The 21,449-nt window shown below is 36.0% G+C and overlaps 1 protein-coding gene across 1 annotated transcript; it reads left to right on the top strand.

Moving 5' to 3' along the window:
• Positions 1 to 13,370: 13,370 nt before the first annotated feature.
• Positions 13,371 to 15,862, top strand: LOC149803000 (testis-specific serine/threonine-protein kinase 2-like). Its single transcript, XM_089952547.1, has one exon. It carries the CDS (start codon positions 13,604 to 13,606, stop codon positions 14,459 to 14,461), a length of 858 nt encoding a protein of 285 aa, XP_089808673.1. The 5' UTR covers positions 13,371 to 13,603; the 3' UTR covers positions 14,462 to 15,862.
• The last annotated feature ends 5,587 nt before the right edge of the window (positions 15,863 to 21,449 follow it).

The raw sequence follows: 21,449 nt of genomic DNA, 5'->3' as shown, positions 1-21,449 counted from the left end.
CTAAATGTCATAGTGACATGGGGTTTCATCAGAAGACTTGTTTAATGTTTACTAAATGAAAATGCTGTATGATAGGATATGGAGGCATTCCCTCACATCTGCTGGGAGAGTCTAATCACCCCAAGTCTCTGTTATCTTTGTAACTCATCGAAGGGAAATAGTCTTTGTGACTGATTTTTCAACTGATCACCGTCTCTTGTCAATGAGAAGTTTTTATAGCCCTGTCCAGCCAGTGCAGCCGCATTTTCGGTCATCTGACAATTATTTGTCACAACCTATTTTTTCAACTGGTGTACTTATTTTGGACTGTATTTATGCAGCCTGGTTTCAAATGACATAATTGTCATACAGCCAGGATTCAGCTTAAGTAGCAATCAAAACAAAATATGTTTCTATGTAAAACTTTGGGTAAAAAAAAGTGGCTTGAAAATACTTTAAAAATATTTATGTTTGCAAGTGCAGTTAGTTCTATACTGAGTGATTTTTATGTTCATATAAGGACCTGGCATGACTAGACCACCCCAGCAGATTGAAGGGAATGCCTCCACATCCTATCAGGCAGCACCTTCTTTCAGTTTAGATTAAATTGGAAATGAAGGCAGCCCTCTGCCGGAAACAAATTTGATAGATCACAAATCCACTGAGAACCCAATGAGTATCTTTGGAAGTGCATCAGAACATCTATCCATCTCCTCCACAACCAAAATAGAAAACTGGAAATTCCAGTTTCAGAACACCAACAAGCTAATCATTTGCTACAACCTGTCCACTCCATCCCTTTCTGCAAAAGAATCTAGTAAACTACTTTAAAACTTTTTCAAACTACAAAAAGTAGCAGGCTATCTTCAAGAGTGTGGCCAAAAATGCAGATCTAGAATATTAAGCTGCATGTTTACAATGCTCAATTATACTTCAGAGTTATTAAGTCATTGTCACATGTAATGTTATTTGCTAACTTCCATGTCATCTCTATGGCAAATAGTAAGTAGGTGAAACAAAGAGAATTACAAGTGAAATAAAAACACCTCAGGAATATCCATAATAAAGATACCCCAGTGTCTAAACACTTTAACCAATCTGACAACAACATAAACTGTGTTCAGAATCAGATAATAGAAATGATCCAGTCTTATCCAGAGGTCTTTAGTGGCAACATTAATCAGAAAGAGAACTTTATTGGATACACCAGTTGCATATTTCACAGCTGGTGGGGATCAACATCTCTGTTTAAATGGGAGTCCAGGCAATTCTAACTTCTGTTTTCTAACTGGTCCTGATTGAAAATGGTTTTGTTCACACATCCAATATGGCAATATAAATACCACTGCTGCCACCTCAAAAAGCTTGTTATAACTATTCCACCTGGGCACCTAGCGAGGCAGCTGCAAGTACCATTTTTATAAATCTTTGGTGTCACTAGGTCACCAAAGCAGTCACAGCAAAAGAAGGTAATGGTGACCTTTCACATGTCTACTATAAGGCAGAGCATACTGCATTATGATCTCATACAACTGTCTATTACTAATTTTGTTTTCACATAATAACTCAAGCTGTCCACCATCTACAGTTACCAAACTGTGCAGGCCACTAGTTTGTGGAGTAATTAAGAAGCCTATACTTTTGGGATTCAAAAGGTCAAGATTACTATAAGAATAAAAAATAGTTTTGAACAAAGAACTGAACAAAACTTTGTTGACAGTTTGGTCTTGGAGTAAGAAAAAATGATAATGATTTCAGTTTCAAAAGATCAAAAGTGAAGGTCATTGTAACTGAAGCAAATAACAGTTTCCATACAATAACATTAGTTCTACACCACAGAAACAAACCAAACTCTGTGTGGACAAGTTGCACTTTGAGTAATAAAAAAGCCTATCAATTTCAGTTTCAAAAGGTGAAAGGGCAAGGTTACTGTGACTGAAAGATAGTGATGGTTTCTATATAGTAACATTATAACTACATCATAGAACTGGACAAAACTTTGTGGATGGCATGCACTTGGGGTAAAGATAAAGCCTACAGGTTAGAGGTGACAGTCATATTTAGTCTGATAACAAAATTATGGTTTCTCCACATCAAGTTGAGTTCAAAACTGTATAATTGAGACCCATAGTGAGTGATGTCCAAAGTCAACTATATTTCAATGTAGAGGACTATTAAATACAGGACAGGCACTCTTGTTAAGCTGTTGTGATTGTATTAGATTTCTGTTACTTGACTGTTGTTAACATTTGTTAGTCACTGCAACTACTTTTCATGCTACAGTGAACCTTGATTCATCTACTCACCATGGCAAAAGTACATATTTTTCATGCACCACTATTAGGTTAATTTTTGCACATTTATCTCGGTGAGTTTTTTTTTTTCTTCTGATACTGTTGTATGTAAAGTCGTGAAACTTTATGGGTTTATTTATCATGGAGGACCATACTCCCTGTGAACACAGGTAGATCATGGTGACCTACTTTTCTTTTTCTGGAAAAGATGCAAGGTTTTCATATTGTGCCATTGCAGAGCAGGTGAGATGGCATTGCACAGAATCCTGTTGTCAGGGGGCATAACTCAAATTTAAACTGAGAGGAAACATTTGCTCTTATTATGGTTATCTCCCATGATAGTTTCACTGCCACTAACAGCAGATTTTTAAAACGTTTTGCCCAGAAAACCTGATTTATGTTTTTTTTGGAAAAATTATTTTAATTTTTTTTTTTTTATTTGAGACACCTCTCCTGCATTTTCTGTGTCATGCTATAATTGTCAAAAACTGACATTCTCAGCCTCTAAAGATGGCTGCTAAATTGTTTTTTCTGATTATTTTTAAATACTGACCATTAGGTACATCTTGTAATTATATGATCCATCTAGCCATCCATTCTGGATTCTGCACAGGAACTTTGATTTTTTATCACAGGCCATCACCAAACAGTGTAAATACCCAAGTAACTTGCACTTGTGGTGAGGAAGAAGCCTATTGATTTTGGGGGTAAGAGGTCAAGGTCATTGACTGGAAGAAGAAAACTTTTCTACACAATCACTATAGTTTTAGATCATATAGCTTGACCAAACATGGTGGTTGGCTTGCATTTAGAATAAAGAAGAACACTATTTATTGAATGTCAGTAAATGGAATAACTAAAAACAATGGCAGGGCATACAAATATATATTTGAGCATACAAAAGCATGCAAAAATATAATCAAATTATGATATAACCACTAGAAGTCCTGGATTTCAACTTTTAATCATACTTTCAACCCACTTGTAATTACACTTCATTCAACAGTTGTAATACTAATTCATGAAATAAACAGCACTAATAATAATACTGTCTAAAAGGCAAAGTATCAAAATATGTTTGTTTGGTTAATTAATAAATTTTGGTTGGTTGGTTGGTTTTTACTGGCAGTTTCAGTACATTATTGGCTATATTATGACAATGATTTATGAGAGATAATTAATGCCTTTACCAAGGCAACACAGGGGCAGCTTGCCAGGGTGGGTATCCAACAGATACCAACACCTTTCAATTTACTTGGAGATTTCAGTGGCCACCAGACACTTTTGGGGCAGTAAAGATGTAAATGAGAGAGGGAAGAAATAAAGAGTTTGTTTCAAAACACAACATTTGCTTTTAAATGATAAGTTGTACATGCATTGTACCACAGGACCCTACACTTCCTAAGACCTGACCATCTACAATCCATCTCTTTTATTTGACTTTTCGTGGGGATCTGGTGATGGCCTTTGTGATACTGACCACGGCCCAAATATAATTAAGTCATAATACTCCAAAGCTTGCTGGGATACAATACCAAAACTTGATGATTCAGAAACGTGTCAACAAAACAAGATTTTTTGAGGCTTGCAAAAGTTCATGTCTTTAAACATTCAGCACAAGTTCAACAGCAAAAATTCTGAATACATAACATACATTCATTGTCATATCACTAGAGCGTCCAAGAGGAAAACATGGAGATCCTGTGTCGGTATGTTGAACTCTAGATCCTCTTTTAAATCAGAATGGAATATTGTACGGAAAATCACAGTCTTACCAGAAATTTCAAAACCACTGGTAGAAACATTCTCCAAAAACTCCTCTCAGTACAAGTACTTTGAAGGAGAAAAAAACTGCTGCATAAGAAAAATTTGAAAGAAAAAGCTTCATTTTTAAATCTCATTCTGAAGATCAAAATAATTATATTGCTATCAGAGACCTCGAAGACCTGATTGAAACCATACGTCTTCAGCAGGACCAGGTTATATTCACTATCAACGTCCTAAACGCTTACCTGACAGTTCTCAATACACAACGAAACACTTTCAAATTTGGGAATCTTGTGACTTAACAGTCGTGACAGAAGTAACAACTGTTCCAGTACTTAAACCTTGAAAGGACCATACCAACCCTTTCAACTGCCATCCCATATTACTCACAAGCTTTGCTTGCAAATCCACGGAACGAATGATCAGTGACATCCATGTTGAACCCTGACAGCTACTATCAGACCTTCGATGTGGGTTCAAATGCCAAAAAGCACAGATGACCATCTAGTCGGCCTTTAAGCACTTATTAGAGAAGCTTTCCTAAAGAAAAAACATATATCAGCCGTCATTTTTACTTGGAGAAAGTTTACAATGTCAAACTGAAGTACAGCATAGTAACCACCTTACTATCATTGTATTCAATATTTTAAAACCTTTAGATTTCTGAATTAAGTTAGGTTCCATGTTTTCAGAAAGCTAACATAAGGTTGCACATTTACCTCAATGTATCAGATTGTCAACATCAGAACTAACAATAGAGTGAAATACCCTAGCCCAGGAACAGACCGACTGCTCATTATAGATCAAGGACTTTTGGATCTGCTATAGATCAAGGAGTATGCACACTATGAAGCGTCATCTACATGTATATCTAATCCCATTCAGAAATGAGCAGAGGAAGACGGGGTTTAAATTTTAGAAATAGAAAACTGTCTGTATGCCCTTTTCCCAGATGCAAAGAATTCATAATGGCTCTAAACTGTATGTTGACGAGTCTTTTATACCTGTTGTGGAGGAGACCAAAGTTCCTTGTCTTATTTTTGCCTGCCATTTGATTTAGTACCATTCATGGTAAACACATTGTGGAAACAGTCTTAGTCCTACTATGCAGGATGTAAGTATCTAGTATCTAGTACTTCATGTTTGCGTTTATTTGGAAGTCTTTATCTTCCTAGAGTTAATTCTGTACAAGACTTTTTATTTGCATTTTTTAACTTTACTTTTATTAACACCATATAACCAGTGTTATGCTGACGTGTCGTTATTTCCTTCCAGAACTATAATACTAATCCTTTTTGTTAGCAGCGAGTTTCAAGTTGACAAAAGCGAATATTACTCTCATAAATACTCATCAAGTACAGAAGAGGGAAAATCGATTCATGTAAAGCGAATTTAGAGTACAAAAAGTAATTACCAAGTACAGAAAAACGAGTATCAAGATAGTCTTTTATCAAGTACATAATAGCGAGTCTCGAGTACAAATTATGGAGCATATAGTAGAGCAATTAAATTAAAGCGTTAGAATCAAGGAAACTATACGAAGAAGAGAATACTCATGCATAATAACTGACACATACATAAACACACCAAATAAAAAAGAAAAAATGGAATGCCTTGAATGACTGTAAATCCTCTATCGGCTCTTGTGGCTTTTGTTGCGTAAGAAAATGGACCAATCTCTGTCTACAATATAACAATCTCAGTTAAAGATACTGACTAGGTATATACCAAGGCAGAGTTGAAGGGCGCTAATGAATGTCAGTAACTGTTAGTAAGAGAGGCTGCTTATAGTCAAAAATCTTATCTCTGAACTTACTGCAATATTCACCATCTGAGGATATGCAAAAAAAGTGTTCTCCTTATCCGTGCCGTTCTTGTGGAAATGGCACACATTCCAAGAAGCGTCCCCACTGTTCATGGTAGTACTAGAGTGCACAATACGCTTATTTACACAGACAGCATGGCCAGGAGACAGTCTACTATTGTGATGCTATTATTGTACTACTATTGTAAGGATCTACACTCACCCCCGCTCGCCATTTATAGATTTGTCTGACAAAATATATATCCACAAAAATAAAACATATAGATAAGGTTAATATCGACACGAATTGCATCAAAATGGTCACATCAGCGACCCAGCTATTGACATAGAGTTGATAATACTATGTCAAGCTTCTCCAGAGAAGCTTGGATAGGTATTAGTATAGTGTGTGGAAGGTGGTCTTTCTGGGCCCACCCACCTCTCCTGTGTTCCTACGCACCATGAGTAATGTACTGGGATGACACTAAGGCGTGGCTTAGAAAGTGATCCCTTCCTGGTATCACTAGCGAAATTTATTGCAATGTCATCGTCCACTTCTATCTAAAACAGCACAATACAGACGTCATAACAGTCTTTGCCATTCTGGTGCATATCTCTCATATATGGATGGTAAACAAGAGACATCGAGTGCTTTTATTTCATGTATGTCAACAACAACAACAACAACACACACACACAAAGGAAAGACTCGATTAAAACTACGAAATCGGTCGCGCCCCAATCACAGGGATAAAACTGTTTTTCATATTCATTCGGCCGTCCATATCGTCCAGGCCATAGGTGGCTAAATGCTGTATAATGTGATGTGCATCACTTGTGAGGAGCCTGGAGATGTAATCCAATAACTGCATAGACAAAACGCTGAGTCTGGTGCGTTGATCAGCCGCTTTGGTATTGTGGACCGCTTTACCGTACAGGTAGGATAAACCGCGGGACGGTTCCGTCTGGCCTTGCTTCGGGGTATACAGGGTGACCAACCTAATGACCAAGGTCTAGATCGGGAGGAGTCGAAAAGCTAACCAAGGCGATGGGTGCTAAACAGTTGTAACACAGACGTTCTCCATCTGTCTGACTGCTACTGACGTGGACCCCGCTGTGGCTACTGGTGATATCCTGCGTTAACCAGCGTAGTTTTTAGTAGCAACTTTGACAAAGTAGAATCTTCGTGGCCAGATGGGTCCGCCCTTTTACACTGGGCGGACCCATCTGGCCACGATGATTCTACTTTGTCAAAGTTGCTACTAAAAACTCGATCCTGTTCCCAAGTTATGAGTCACCACGACTTTATACCGGCTCCAATGCTCGAGCATGCTCAAAGGGAGGCACTGCCTACACACTTGGCGAGATGTGCCCCACCGCCGTGTTTCCCTCAACATTCCGAAGGTTCTGCTCCAAATCTATGATAACGACCTTTCGAACAAGACAAAATGTATGTGTATAATATAATATATGTCTTGGCTAGCATGCGCACCAGACAAGCCGCCTAGAGAAGTTCTACAAAGACCACGCAGAAGCCAATATGTACAGAAACTGCCGACAGTCCACCTTGCTGGATCCCGACCTCTTTTCGCCGAACAGGTGCGGTGTGAGCTTTTAGAGGGAGACACACCAGTCTCGCCTGAGTGTGTACGGTTTTACATGAGCTTTTGCACTGGCTGGCCTCCACACAAACTGCGTTTACATCTGCTCATGACGACAAAATGTGCCTTGAAAAAACAAAACAAGTTAGCTTTCAAGTGGGAAGATGTGGGCCTCTCGCGTAACGACTTCAAAAGGATGCTTTGTAAGTTTAACATCGAAAGTGTGACTGCGTACCAGACAGAAGCCATTACAGGTGTATTTGAGTGAATGGTATTTGTACAAACATGGACCGGCAATGGAAAATCGTTTATTTATGAGTGCATTCACATTGTGTTCTCCCCTTGTCTCGATCATGTAGGAACAGTGTTCACACTTTAACAATTTAATTTGATTGGATGCGGTGACTTCTGCCGCATCCAGTGAAATCCACAGACCCGAAGCACAGAAATATCTGCTCGATCCGCAAATGTGTACAGGATTAACATATCGGAACCTTGGCTAGCGAAGATGCGTCTAACCAACCATCTAACATTTCGCTACACTGGCATAAAGACAAACAAACAATTCCACATACAGTTGATAATAAACAGTGTCTCTTGGCAAGTTTTATCTCTTGCAATATGGGGGGGGGGGTGCTTAAGACCTTATGGGGCAAGGGTCAGTTTTTCATACATAAATTTATTTCCTAATATAAAATACACAACTGGTGTCAAAAAGGTCCATATCTTTGGGTAGCTATAGTAAAACAAAGCATACGAATATTATTCTCTTGACCCGAAAAGTCAATAGCAGCTAAAGACAAAAGACGTTTGTGCATCCCGAGCTCATATTTATACCTATATTGTTTCACGTCTGAAGGTCATTTTTGACAGTAAGCGATGCTAACATTGCATATGCAATCCCTTTTTCTAAGTGATAATTGTGAAAAACACCGTGAACTAAACAGCTTGATGCGATTCAAAATAGTTGTCATCCAGACCGTTTTATGATATTCTATTTCCCTTCAACCCACATGTCTACATCCGCACTCAGGTCAAAATTATTACTTCCTGTACAGTAGCCACGAATGTAGTTCCAATCTATTGTACATTATTTGTTCCTCTCTTTTGTATCGCGATACAAAATTTACATTTAGTCTTTCTTTGTATTGATTTAAAGGTAGTTGTTTATTCTTTATTATATAATCATTAAGGTATTGTTGTCTCTGTGTATTTTGGCGACAGCAAACAGCGAGTAGTGAAGCAATGATGCAGATCTGTAAGTGAAATTTGTCACTCATTGCACATTGCTTTGTTTACAGTCCAGCCGCTCAAACAAAAAATGTGTGTGTGTGTTTTGGATTTTTAACGTAGCTTTTAATTTTTCTTTAGTCATATCTCTAAGAAATCTACAGTGTGACAGTGTAGAACGATATCTAGTACTGAGACATCATGCCGCACACTTAAAACATTATGTACATCCAGTAACATTATCCTGACACCAGGCCGACCAGTCCTAACACTAATCTCTTAATGCTGAGCGCCAAGCGAGGCAGCTGCTTGTACAATTTTTATAAGTCTTTAGTATGATACGACCGGGATTCGAACCCGCGACCTCCCTCATCCGAGGCTGACGCTCTCACCACGAGGTCACTGGAGCGGTTGTTGTTGTTGTAGTAGGGTTTAAAGCCATTTTTCAGCACACGATAGGTTATACATGGCGGCCAGTATTAATGGTGGAGGAAGAACCCGGGAAAACCCCGGAAAGAACCACCGACCCACGAGAAGCTACTGGCAAGCTTTCTCACATACCCACATTGGCTGAATCCGAGACTCGAACCCACGCAGAGGTGAGATGGCAGTGATCCGTAACGGAGAGCGCGTTAGACCACTCGGCCACTCGGGGGCCCCCCACTGGAGCGGTACTAAATAAAAATGCTGGATAACCTATGACAAGAACTTCACACCATGCGTTCTTCTTTGAAGCAGGTCTGCGGACAGGGTAGGACAACAATCCTGGGGCCCACAAAGGTCAGGGGTCCACCGCTATCACAATTTCTAATTCATCGGGGCCTATTGGAGAATTTTCCTAGGTCCCACAAATCCTGTCCGCGGCCCTGTTTTGAATGTATTTTTGATCAATATATGATTTATTTGGATTTGGACACAAGTGGAAAGTTTAGTACGAAGAAACAAATATAGAGAATATATAGGAAAAATAATTGTGATCCGAGTCCTGCAATGGGTGACTACTTCTTCCTGAGCGACTATTGGTATTTCACTGTCTACATATTGCGAAGTAATCGTGCGAGCTGTACATGCCTACAATTAATTTCAAGAACAACACAGTCCCGAAACACATAATTCAAAAATATATCCATACATTTCAGTTGTAAACAATCATAGCTGATATAGCCACATCATTGCCTTAAGTTAGAAAATTGAACAGGGGCCAACTGACGAAACTATCTCCCGCCATCTTATATAATGTATATTAAAGCTTTCATTTGATCATAAGAGCAGTTGTTTTACCTGTAATTCGACACTGTGGAACAGATTGTGTGCAGGCTTCTTATCCACAAGTTTGACTCCTGGAAAATTCTCAGTCTACCTGTTAACATGTGCTCGTATTCTTTTTGTAATATCCCCATGACGTTGAAACAGGACTCGTAATACAATATATTGTGAAAAGTGGATGAAATATGTAAAACTTAAATTAATTTAAATTGTATATGTTATATGCATTGTACAAATTCCATACATGTCCTTGATCGGTTGGGCAAATCCTTGTAAGGCCACCGATCACGCCAAGTTACAACCAGATGACGACTGAATTGGTCGACTGTCCGTTGAAATATATGTTGATTGGCGTATGACACCTACAAGCAGAGCCGTCAGTTATTTAGTATATGACAGTTTTTTACATCCTGGTATTTTGAGATGATCTCACATTCGACTGAGGTGAAGATTCGATCCTTATCCTTATTGCAGTCTTTTAGTTTGAACCTAATGTTCAATAATAAAAAAGTGGCCTTTTCTAAAAATATGTAAAACTTTATAATGGAGTGTGAGCACACAGAAATAAAATTAATTGTTTGAGGGTCATCGAGTATTGCAATCTTCTTATACATACCATCAAAAAGCGGTGCATTAACGTCATAAACAAACAAACAAAAACATATCTAAAAGGCAATGACAATATGGATTGCTGGGTGACGGGGAATTAACTTTCTAAATAGGGCGTGAACTATTTTTGTGGCCCATTTTAGTCGAATTGTATCGATATATTCATTCAGCTAATTTTAAATGAACTATATAACATCAAAATAAAGAAAAAATGTGTGAGAATTTGAACCCTGCATATATGTATTGAATAATGCATGGTGGAAACAAATTAATGTTGCCCCTGTAAAAAGAGTGCAGTGTAAAGTATCTCTGAATATCCCGTGTTTTGTGCGTACAAAGCGTTGGGGTTTAACATGATATCTTGTTCGAGCTTTTATAGACTATCTGCGAATAGTATGTCTCTATTCTAATGAGCTAATGTTTGGTGTGTGTTTTTGTGTTAAATTTTTATTACAAAATATATTGCAATGGAGTAAAACATGTTGATGCGCATTAAAAAGCGAAAATATTCTGTATTAGTCCATCACATCCAATGTTTATACTAAATCCGCAAAAATGTCATGTCCGTTCTTCTAAACCAGGTGAAAATCATCCATTTCACATATCAGTTTAGCATGGATCGGTCTAACATCTTTGTGTTGAAGGCTTGCTTACGAGTAGACAGTTTCAACTGTCGTCAAGTTACTTTCATTATTTTGCTATATTTCTTTGTACAAATTACAAAATTTGAATAAATATTTTAATTTTTATTCAAATTATTTGGATTCTAAAAGATTGATTCTTTTTCCTGGAAATATTTGAGTGCTCATACAGAATTCTTGGACAAAGACATTTATTTAAATTTTATTCTGAATTCAAACACCGGAATATTATTTTCTGTGGTTCACAAGGAACTGTACACATCAGATCTATACGGACTACTGTATATGTCATCGCCTTCCATTTTGGATTTTTCGTCCGGATTCGAACTTGAATTAATTAGAACATTTCATTACTAGAACTTCTAAAATTTAATTCGTGGATTATTCTTCGATTATTTTTGCATTCGATTCTTAAAACCGTAAGTTCTTATTTTTTCATTTTTACAGTGTATTTCCAGGGAAAAAATTATTTGTTAAATGTTTCAAAGCTTGTTTTCACTTTTTCTTTTGGTACTGTTTATTAGAGCCTAAACACGTAACATAAGAGCAGTAAATATGAAAACGTTTTATTTCCATAAGTAAATGACTGCAAAAGAATAAAAACCAAGCTCAATTTTCAAGCTCTTTTCCATAATGCAAAACACTTACATGACATTCATAAATTATAGTATGGCCAAAATTTAAAAAAATGCATTTTAATAAAGGACGAATGGGAAATCTATAAATAGAGATAGTATTTGAGAGATCAGACGGAGAGCAAAAGCGATGGATGATAGTATATCAGCTGACTCTAAAACTGAAACCCAAGAAACACTAAAGATACACATTACAGTCATATCAAAAACTGAACAGCGATGCTTACTTCAATCATTATTAATTATAGCAATAGATACTAACTAATCATTCACAATTTTGTGTAGATTATATGATGTCAATATTAAAACATGATAAATAAATGCTTTACAAATTAGGCGGCTTGAATCAGATCAGCTATATCGGACAATCAGGCATTGATATCCTGTCTAATGTATATCTGATCTGAAAATCGAAATAGCTTTTCCTCTTGTTGCATCTATTGGGATATTGTAATTCATTGTAATTCAAGATTGTGTTATTCATTGTTAAATGTAAGCAAAGAAAGTAATGACGAATATCTGTCGATAATTGATATCGTGAAACATGATATAGTCATGTGTTTTCTATCTATATATATTCTTCTGATTCAAAGGCCCCATCGTTGTCAATACCAGACATGCTCATCCATAGAACCCTACTCAGAAAACTACGAAAGTGGCATGCTTATTCATAGAACCTTCTCGGAAAGTACGAAAGTGGCATGCTTATTCATAGAACCTTCTCGAAAAAGTACCAAAGTGGCATGCTTATTAATAGAACCTTCTCGGAAAAGTACCAAAGTGACATGCTCATCAACAGAACCCATCTCAACCATGAAAGAAATTTTCAAAAGCTAAAGATACATGATTCATAAGCAAGAAGGCTGGCTTTATTTTCACTTGTTAAATGTCGTTTCTTACGGCTTTCCACTATCCTGCTCAAATACACTTTAATCCTCGCACCAAACGGTGTTAAATGATCAACCATTTTATTTCCATAGATGAAATGTTGTCAAAAAATAAGAAAATACCGGCCTTCAAAAAGGTACAAAAATATACTTGATCTGATTTACAGAAAATAAGACTTTATTATATCCATCATGATATTTTAAGAACAAAATTAGTTTAATTTTACCCGTCCGAGCTCGGAAGAAGATCCAATATCTCCCCATCTAATTGAACTGGTCTGTTCCTGAGATGCATATTCTAAGTCTACTGCTCAAGTTATACCGCTCATTTTACGCTACGGGATTTACGGCTTTTAGATTTGTTTAGTGAAGTGTAATCGTATCTTTTAAACTCAGATAACATGCACACATTGTGAAACTCTATCATATTCAATTAATATGCGGGGAAGACTTAAATAGTTTGAACAATCCCGAAGCACATTGTAATATCATCTTAGCACAGACATTATTGTAGTGTACAAAAACTGAAAAAAGTAGATTGGTAAAAAAATCCCACTGGAATAGTTTTTTCATCACAACACGATGACACGTTTACTCATGACGTAATTACCGTCACCAAGTGACAGATTTTCATTATATCAACGCTAGTTAGGAGATTTCATCTGTTAATGGGATCTGCTTTGTAATTAATGGACTTCTGCATTTTTTCTGGATGACTCTTAACAATATGGGAACTGTGAGGCAATAGAAATTTAGAGGAGATAGCCTACTTCACATCCGGCCGACCATTTGTTCTTGGTCTTGTAGAAGACACAGTGTTCATTGATTCCGCATGTAAAGAATACCGTATATGAACGGCAGTATATATAAATATATTATCTTGCTTTATAATGTCCACGCCCCGATGTTTCCTTAGATTTTCTGATCTTCTAGCGGATCATGGATATCAAATCGGAATTGAGATAGGTCAGGGGACATACGGCAAGGTTCGAACTGTGGAAAGGAAGTTTGATGGCGCAACTTTGGCAGTGAAAATTTTTGAGCGTGATAAAATCGACAAGAAGTACCGAGATAAGTATCTTCCCCGAGAGGTGCTGATAGCCCCTTGCATGCGCCACAAAAATATTATCAGAACATACGAAGTGATTGAAAGCAATGAGTTTATTCTGCAGATTATGCAATATGCGGAGAAGGGAGATCTACTATTGTACATTAAGACAGTAGGCGATATACCAGAGGAGAAAGCAAAAAAAATGTTTAAAGGTCTAGCGCAAGGTTTAAAATATCTGCATGACAAAAATATCGCTCATCGTGACTTAAAGTGTGAAAACATTTTGATACTGAAGGGTGAAGTTTTAGCATTGAGTGATTTTGGATTCGCTCGGGCTTTCGAAGCTGGGGTTGAACTGCTAAGCACGACATACTGTGGAAGCTACGCGTATGCATCGCCAGAAGTATTGCAAGCAACTCCATACGATGCCAAGCTTAACGATGTGTGGAGTCTAGGAGTCATCTTGTACACCATGGTATGTGGACGGATGCCTTTTGACGACAGATTCATAAAAGAAATGGTCCAAAAGCAGTTACGAAGGGAGCTAACTTTTCCACTCCGTCTACAAAATGCGTTAAGTGATTCGTACATGTGCCTTGTCAGAGCAATGCTAGAACCCAACGTGAACAAAAGGTACACAGTTGACCAGGTTCTGTCTAGCAGCTGGTTGAAGGAAATACCTCCAAAAGAACAATAGACCAAATTCCATGAGAAGCAGATCGATTCCTCGTGCAATTTTCCTATGAGTACTATAGAAACACTGTATTAAATAAACCTGCGTTAAAGCGAAGACTCTCCAATTAGTGTGACATCATCAATACCTCCGATACCTTTTTCTTATCAAAGTCATTAGCAAGACTCACAGTATCATCAGCATCTATTTGAACTTGTGGATGAAGACAAAGGTATGCAATAACTCCATTTCTACAGGATTGGATCAGTACAAACGGGAAATTAATATAGCTATTACAAATGGAACATATAAAGAGATAAGTGGTAAAACTTTACCGGAAAATGAGAAACATATGATTTTGAGTGCTAGAACTGCAAAATTTACGGGCCATTGTTCGTATATCATAATTTACTCTGTAACATAATTGATCAGAATGTTTTCGATTGATAATTTAGCAAGCTTACAAAAAGAACTACTAAAAGATGATTTGATGACTAGAAATGGAATTAGATACTGAACACTGGTTTTCTTAGGTGTTATTACATAAGTCTTTTATCCAACAAAGCTGATAGTGGTGGGAGAGAGACTACGCGGTATTATTCAAAATTTCATCCATGAAGAAGTTATCCATCTTCACTGATTGAACATTTTTATATGATTTGTTGTTACATGCTTAGTAGGGCCATAACGCATAAACTATTCAAGATCCCCACCCCATAACCATATATACGCTTATTGGGCATAAAGACACAAGCTTCTACACGCAACTGACATTGGCCTCTGTGTCCATCTTTAACTCTTTCACCCCATATACACATAGACAAACAACCACCATCAAACAGACGTAGTCCATTGATCATAGTTTGAAACTCCTGGAGATTCCCATCCTATAATCTTGTACATTCTTACCGATCAAGAAAAGACAACTGTACATTTCTAGCTGACAGTTGGGGATTGGGGGCAATCCTTACTCTCATAGCCTACCCAGAACGTTCTAATATGTGTTTGGGGTAGGGTTCAACACAGACGAGCAGGGATTGTGTGTGTGTGTGTTTTAAAAAACATATATCTAATCTTAGCGTTTTTGTTTTGAGGGGAGATTGGGGGGATGGCAGAATTTTTTATTAAAAATCGAACATTTTATAAGTTGGTAAAGTGTCTTGACGCTCTCAGTATTGAATAATATATATTTAAATTCAATAAAAGTAATTTCTATTCAACATTTTGCATTTAACAAAACAATTGTTCTCATTCAGTTATTTCATTTTAAATTCAGAATATTTCGATAATGATATGCAAAAATGTTACTGTTAATACAAATATTTTTATTCACATATATTGTTATTTTTAGACATATATTCACTGTGTATGTTCAGTAAATGTATTCATCTTGAATGCAAATTTATATTAAATTATTTATATTTATATGCATTTCTGTCTGTATTTGTATTCTGCTACGCAAAAGTTTATTCGTCTCAGATATATGCATTGAATGTAATAGACTGTCACGAATAGCCAGTTTCCATTACTGATATAGATCGGCGCTCTCTAACTACTTCAGCTGAGTGTACCATTCTGAAATCACCTCAATGTATTGAAAATAAGAAAAGGGTTGAATATGAATATATAAATGTATTGAATATGGATAAGAATTTTTGAATATTAATATGACTATTGGACATGAAGAAATCTGAATTAACATCAATAACATAAAGAGCAGATTCTAAGTAATATTGATTATACATTTGAAATAATGTATTGAAAGAGGATGATGGCGATGATGATGTACTTGGAGAAGTTTGGACAATTACTAAATGATCTAGAACTTGGAGAAACTTGGATAATTACTAAACGATCTAGAACTTGGAGAAGCTTGGATAATTCCTAACCGATCTAGAACTTGGAGAAGCTTGGACAATTACTAAGGTGGCGCTCACCAGATAATATGTACTTTTGAGAGAGTGACGTATGTAAGGTGAAGTAGTTCGCATTTAAAACATGCACAGTGGAGAGAACGTTTGCATACCTCTATGCTACATTAATGTAATGTGGATGATATTTCTTTTGGATATTGTACTTTTGGAAATTTCACATGATTTAAGCACACTGTTAACTAAAATGACTGCTCCCTTGTGTTAAAAAATCAGTCTGAATTAGTCTAAAGTACACTATACATAGCAGCTATTAAAATAGGGAAAATGAATTTTGCCAGACTAGACAATACCAGCTTCTGAAAGTGCAATGAATGAATTACCAAATATATAAAATGTAAAAAAAGTTATCGGCTCTTTTTTTATACAATTGACCTCTGAAGTTCAGGAAGTGAAAATGACCAAGTAGAGCTAGCACTTTTTTGAAAGGTGCACATTTGAAGTAAGGCCAAGCTGTATACTCTATAACCCATAGTACACCCATCAATCATACACCAAAATAAAGGGAATTAAAGGTTCTTTGCATTATACCTAAGATATACAAGGTCTTTTTTAAATAGCCAGTATAACCAGTGAGGAAAGCCGGGGACATTCTTTTTCTTTAAATTCCTAACCCTTATGCAAAATGCGAAACTGTATAGCGCCACCTAAGGTGGCGCTCACCAGATAATATGTACTTTTGAGAGAGTGACGTATGTAAGGTGAAGTAGTTCGCATTTAAAACATGCACAGTGGAGAGAATGTTTGCATACCTCTATGCTACACTAATGTAATGTGGATGATATTTCTTTTGGATATTGTACTTTTTGAAATTTTACATGATTTAAGCACACTGCTAACTAAAATGACTGCTCCCTTGTGTTAAAAAATCAGTCTGAATTAGTCTAAAGTTCACTATACGTAGCAGCTATTAAAATAGGGAAAATGAATTTTGCCAGACTAGACAATACCAGCTTCTGAAAGTGCAATGAATGAATTACCAAATACATAAAATGTAAAAAAAGTTATCGGCTCTTTTTTATACAATTTACCTCTGAAGTTCAGGAAGTGAAAATGACCAAGTAGAGCTAGCACTTTTTTGAAAGATGCACATTTGAAGTAAGGCCAAGCTGTATACTCTATAACCCATAGTACACCCATCAATCATACACCAAAATAAAGGGAATTAAAGGTTCTTTGCATTATACCTAAGATATACAAGGTCTTTTTTAAATAGCCAGTATAACCAGTGAGGAAAGCCGGGGACATTCTTTTTCTTTAAATTCCTAACCCTTATGCAAAATGCGAAACTGTATAGCGCCACCTAAATGATCGAGGACTTGGAGAAGCTTGGATAGTTACTAAACGATCTAGAACTTGGAGAAGCTTGGATAGTTACTAAACGATCTAGAACTTGGAGAAGCTTGGACAATTACTAAATGATCGAGGACTTGGAGAAGCTTGGTAATACTATTTTCATCAATCATCACTGTTTAGCTGACCCGTTTATTTAAAACTGGCATACGAAGATAGAGGAATCCTCAAGATCGATATATAGCTTTGAAACTGGAGCTAGGATAAAATAAGGTTTACATTTGCTTACAATCCATTCATTTCGAAAACGACACAATATACTCATATAATGTTTTGTGTGGAACAGCCCACAACCTGACAATGATAAAAGCATATGCCTTTTTGTAGTGTACTCAAAGATGAGTATCATTTTTGTCATTTATAGTGAAAACTAATATCTGTTTTGATTTAAATACATAGATCGCCGATTTTAGTCAATTACCTACAATTTCATTGAATTAGTAAGCTTTCAGAATAGTCGTGTTATTAAACATCTGGGTAATTTCATATACGGAGAATTTATATTAAAGCCTGATTGCAATAAATGAGTTTCTTTTGTTTTGTTAATACCAGATGCATTTCATCGTGTGTACAAAAAAAAGTGATATTTTAACAGTTAATGAAGTCTAGAGTTAAAATATTGCATTTGTTTTATACTAAAAGATGAAATATATCCATTATTTATGCAGGAAAAGAAAAAGATTTCGTTTTGTTATATACCAAAATTGCACCTGAAATGAATCTTAGAAGGTTAAATTCAGTCTTGAACACACAAACCTAGTCCGAGTTTCCTCTGACCCTTGCCACCCCATTTTTTATATTTGGACATTTATGGGGGGGGGGGTAGTCTCAGAATCCATTGCCTATCGAAAAGTTGGAATTCGCGGACATTATTTGGTGTCGGCATAGGGTAGCCACTTGTTAGCCGTCCTAGCAAAATATAACAACATTTCATCGAGAGATACCTGCATGAAATCGATAGGAATATGATTTATTTTCTAAGATATTGCGAGTATTCGTTATATCTTTAATCCCCTGACGGACTAACCGAAACAATAGTGTTGATGAAATGTGACCTGGATCTCGCTATTGCATTCCGAGCACATTAATTGCACTTGACTCAATGAGCATTATTATTATTTTTAAAAAATTAATTATGCTTAAATGTTAAACAAAGATACCAACTCTTTGAAATAAAAATGATAGAATATGTAAAATATTTTGCCAGTAATTTTCAATATGTGTGTGTGTGTGTGTGTGTTATCTGAAAACTTATTTTTAAATACTATGGTGCGTATAATATAAAAGGACATGGCATACATTTTTTAAGAAAATTAATATACCAGAAAACTCAAAAGGGGCTTGTCCTTATAAACACACAACTTTCGGACCCATAAAGTACGCGTTAAACATTTGGATTTGCATAAATAATCTAAGTCAAACTTCAGGGTTTGAAAAGTGACTACTTGGTTTTTGAGTTCTATAACTAGCGATAAGGAAAAATGTATACATGTCTGCACCGGAGAAGCTGATAATACCATGTAAAGATACGAATGGCAAATACGCACATCCCGGATGAAATTTTGTGTGTGGAAAATCCGCCTGTAGAGATGGAATCAGTTTCATGAAGAAGACGGATAAAAAAAGAATCAGAAGACGATACAAAAGATACAACGGAGCTAGATTCTTTCAACCTGTATGTAAAATAAAGTAAGCTGATATGAGAGAACGACAGCGTCTCAAAACCAACTTAACAATCGCTGGATTATAAATCATCTAGTTGGTACACTAATTTCTAGTGATTATTTCAGGAAATTTAAATCACAATTACATTTTAGGTTAATGATGGAGGAGCGGATATGAATTGAATATAAATGGATAACGTTACTGGAAATTAATACAGAGTGTGAAGGCGTAAATATATACTCTCATCCTTTTGACCTGTAACTGATTGCATGCCTGCAGTGCATGCCATTTATATAACCAGAAAATGTTTCTAATGTACTAATATTTGTTTATTTCATAAAATCGTTACGCTAAACCACAATTCAGTTGCTTTGCTTAATATTTCTTTGTTTTGCATTTTATTTACCGCAATGCATTCAGCAGGGCATCATACCTAATGGATTTTTTGTCTATTGTTTCCTTATTCATTTGAGCGGGGTACCATCCAAATATTTATACCACCGTATACCGCGGTATATCTGAACATACCGCGATACGTGCCACTGTATACTGGAATTATATTAGGGACAAACAATTTAATGTTCATGGGCATGGTCCTGGTACTATTTTAAAATTACAAAATATCCATTGGTCAATAGCGGGACCAATATCTTGCTCTAATTTGAAGCAAAATAACAGCATATTATATCTATTGTATTATTTGAAGAAAAAATATGAGATAAAAGCAGAATTATTTTCGACTGGGAGTTGGAGTGGTCAAACTGTAGTGGTCAGCTGTTAAATTTTATGGAATCTGTATGCCAAAACCTGTTTAGAGGTGAAATAGTGGGTGGGGTACTGTTACGTGTTTAGGCTCGAATAAACAGTAACACAAGAAAGAGTGAAAACAACAAGCTTTGAAAAATATAATAATTTATTTCCCTGGAAAAATTATGTAAAAATTAAAAAAATATGAACTTACGGTTTTAAGAATTAAATCCAAAAATAATCCAAGAATAACCTACGAATTAAATTTTAAAAGTTCTAATAATAAAATGTTCTAATGATTTCAAGTTCGAGTCCCGACGAAGAATCCAAGATGGAAGACGATGACGTATGCTGGAACATGTAGTGTTGAAGTCTACAGTTCCTTGTAGAAACAAGAAATATCACTCCGGTTTTTGAAATTTGAATACATTTTTATTAGAGCTGTCTTTGTTCAGGAATCTCATATGAGCACACGTATTTTCCAGGAAAAAAAAATTTATCCTTTTGAATCCAAGTAATTTGAAACAACTCCAAACGACACAACACCTTCCAGTGTAAAGAAAAAAGCGCAACTGTGTTTACTTCTCTAATACGATGGTTTAAAACTTGAATTTTACGCCCCGGATAAGGGTCACATGGTCATATTTACATATATAAAAAAAAATCACGTCGCCCTGTGTGTCCTTGATAAGACCCAATCATTTTACTCCGAGAATAAAAGTTGTTTATTTCACTAAAAACTATTCGCAAGTGTAGGGTCACGTATTCAATACAGCCTCGATCTCACTCTTATAAGTCCCACAATAAAAACAAATTTTAAAAAAAAGAACTTGTTGACGTGGCTATAACTAAATTTTGAATCAAGATTAAGATCCAGGTCAACACCGGTGTTTACTAAAACGAACAGTTAGGGTCAAACTTTTTTTTTTCTGGAAAAAGTATCATCTCCAGTGAATAAATTTACATTAAAAGAGCATGTACTGAAGAAAAAAAGTTAAAACTGACAAACAATCAATTAAATTGAAATAAATATATATTAAATCAGATATTGTTAAATCAAACATACATAACAGGTACCCCCTCCACTTGGTCCTTATATCTTTCACCACATTCCTTTGACCACCACGTTTCCTTACGTGACACATGTCAAACATGTGATTAAAGGATAGGATATATTAATTTTTGAGAAATACAGCTCTTTTGTAAAAGAAAGAAATAGTTTTTAAAATTATTTTGTCATAAAACATGTTGTTAATATAATTAAGTTCGGGTTTTTTTATGTATCATTTTAAAAAAAGGGATCATTAATCCATTTT

This window comes from Sinohyriopsis cumingii, chromosome 3, assembly GCF_028554795.1.
Source record: "Sinohyriopsis cumingii isolate HCF-2022 chromosome 3, ASM2855479v2, whole genome shotgun sequence".
NCBI classification, from domain to species: domain Eukaryota; kingdom Metazoa; phylum Mollusca; class Bivalvia; order Unionida; family Unionidae; genus Sinohyriopsis; species Sinohyriopsis cumingii.
The sequence above is the reverse complement of the archived record's forward strand: the minus strand, read 5'-3'. Positions and strand labels throughout refer to the sequence as shown.

Coding starts and splice junctions, on each gene's coding strand:
- LOC149803000 (XM_089952547.1), top strand. CDS start 13,604: ATGTCCACGCCCCGATGTTTCCTTAGATTTTCTGATCTTCTAGCGGAT.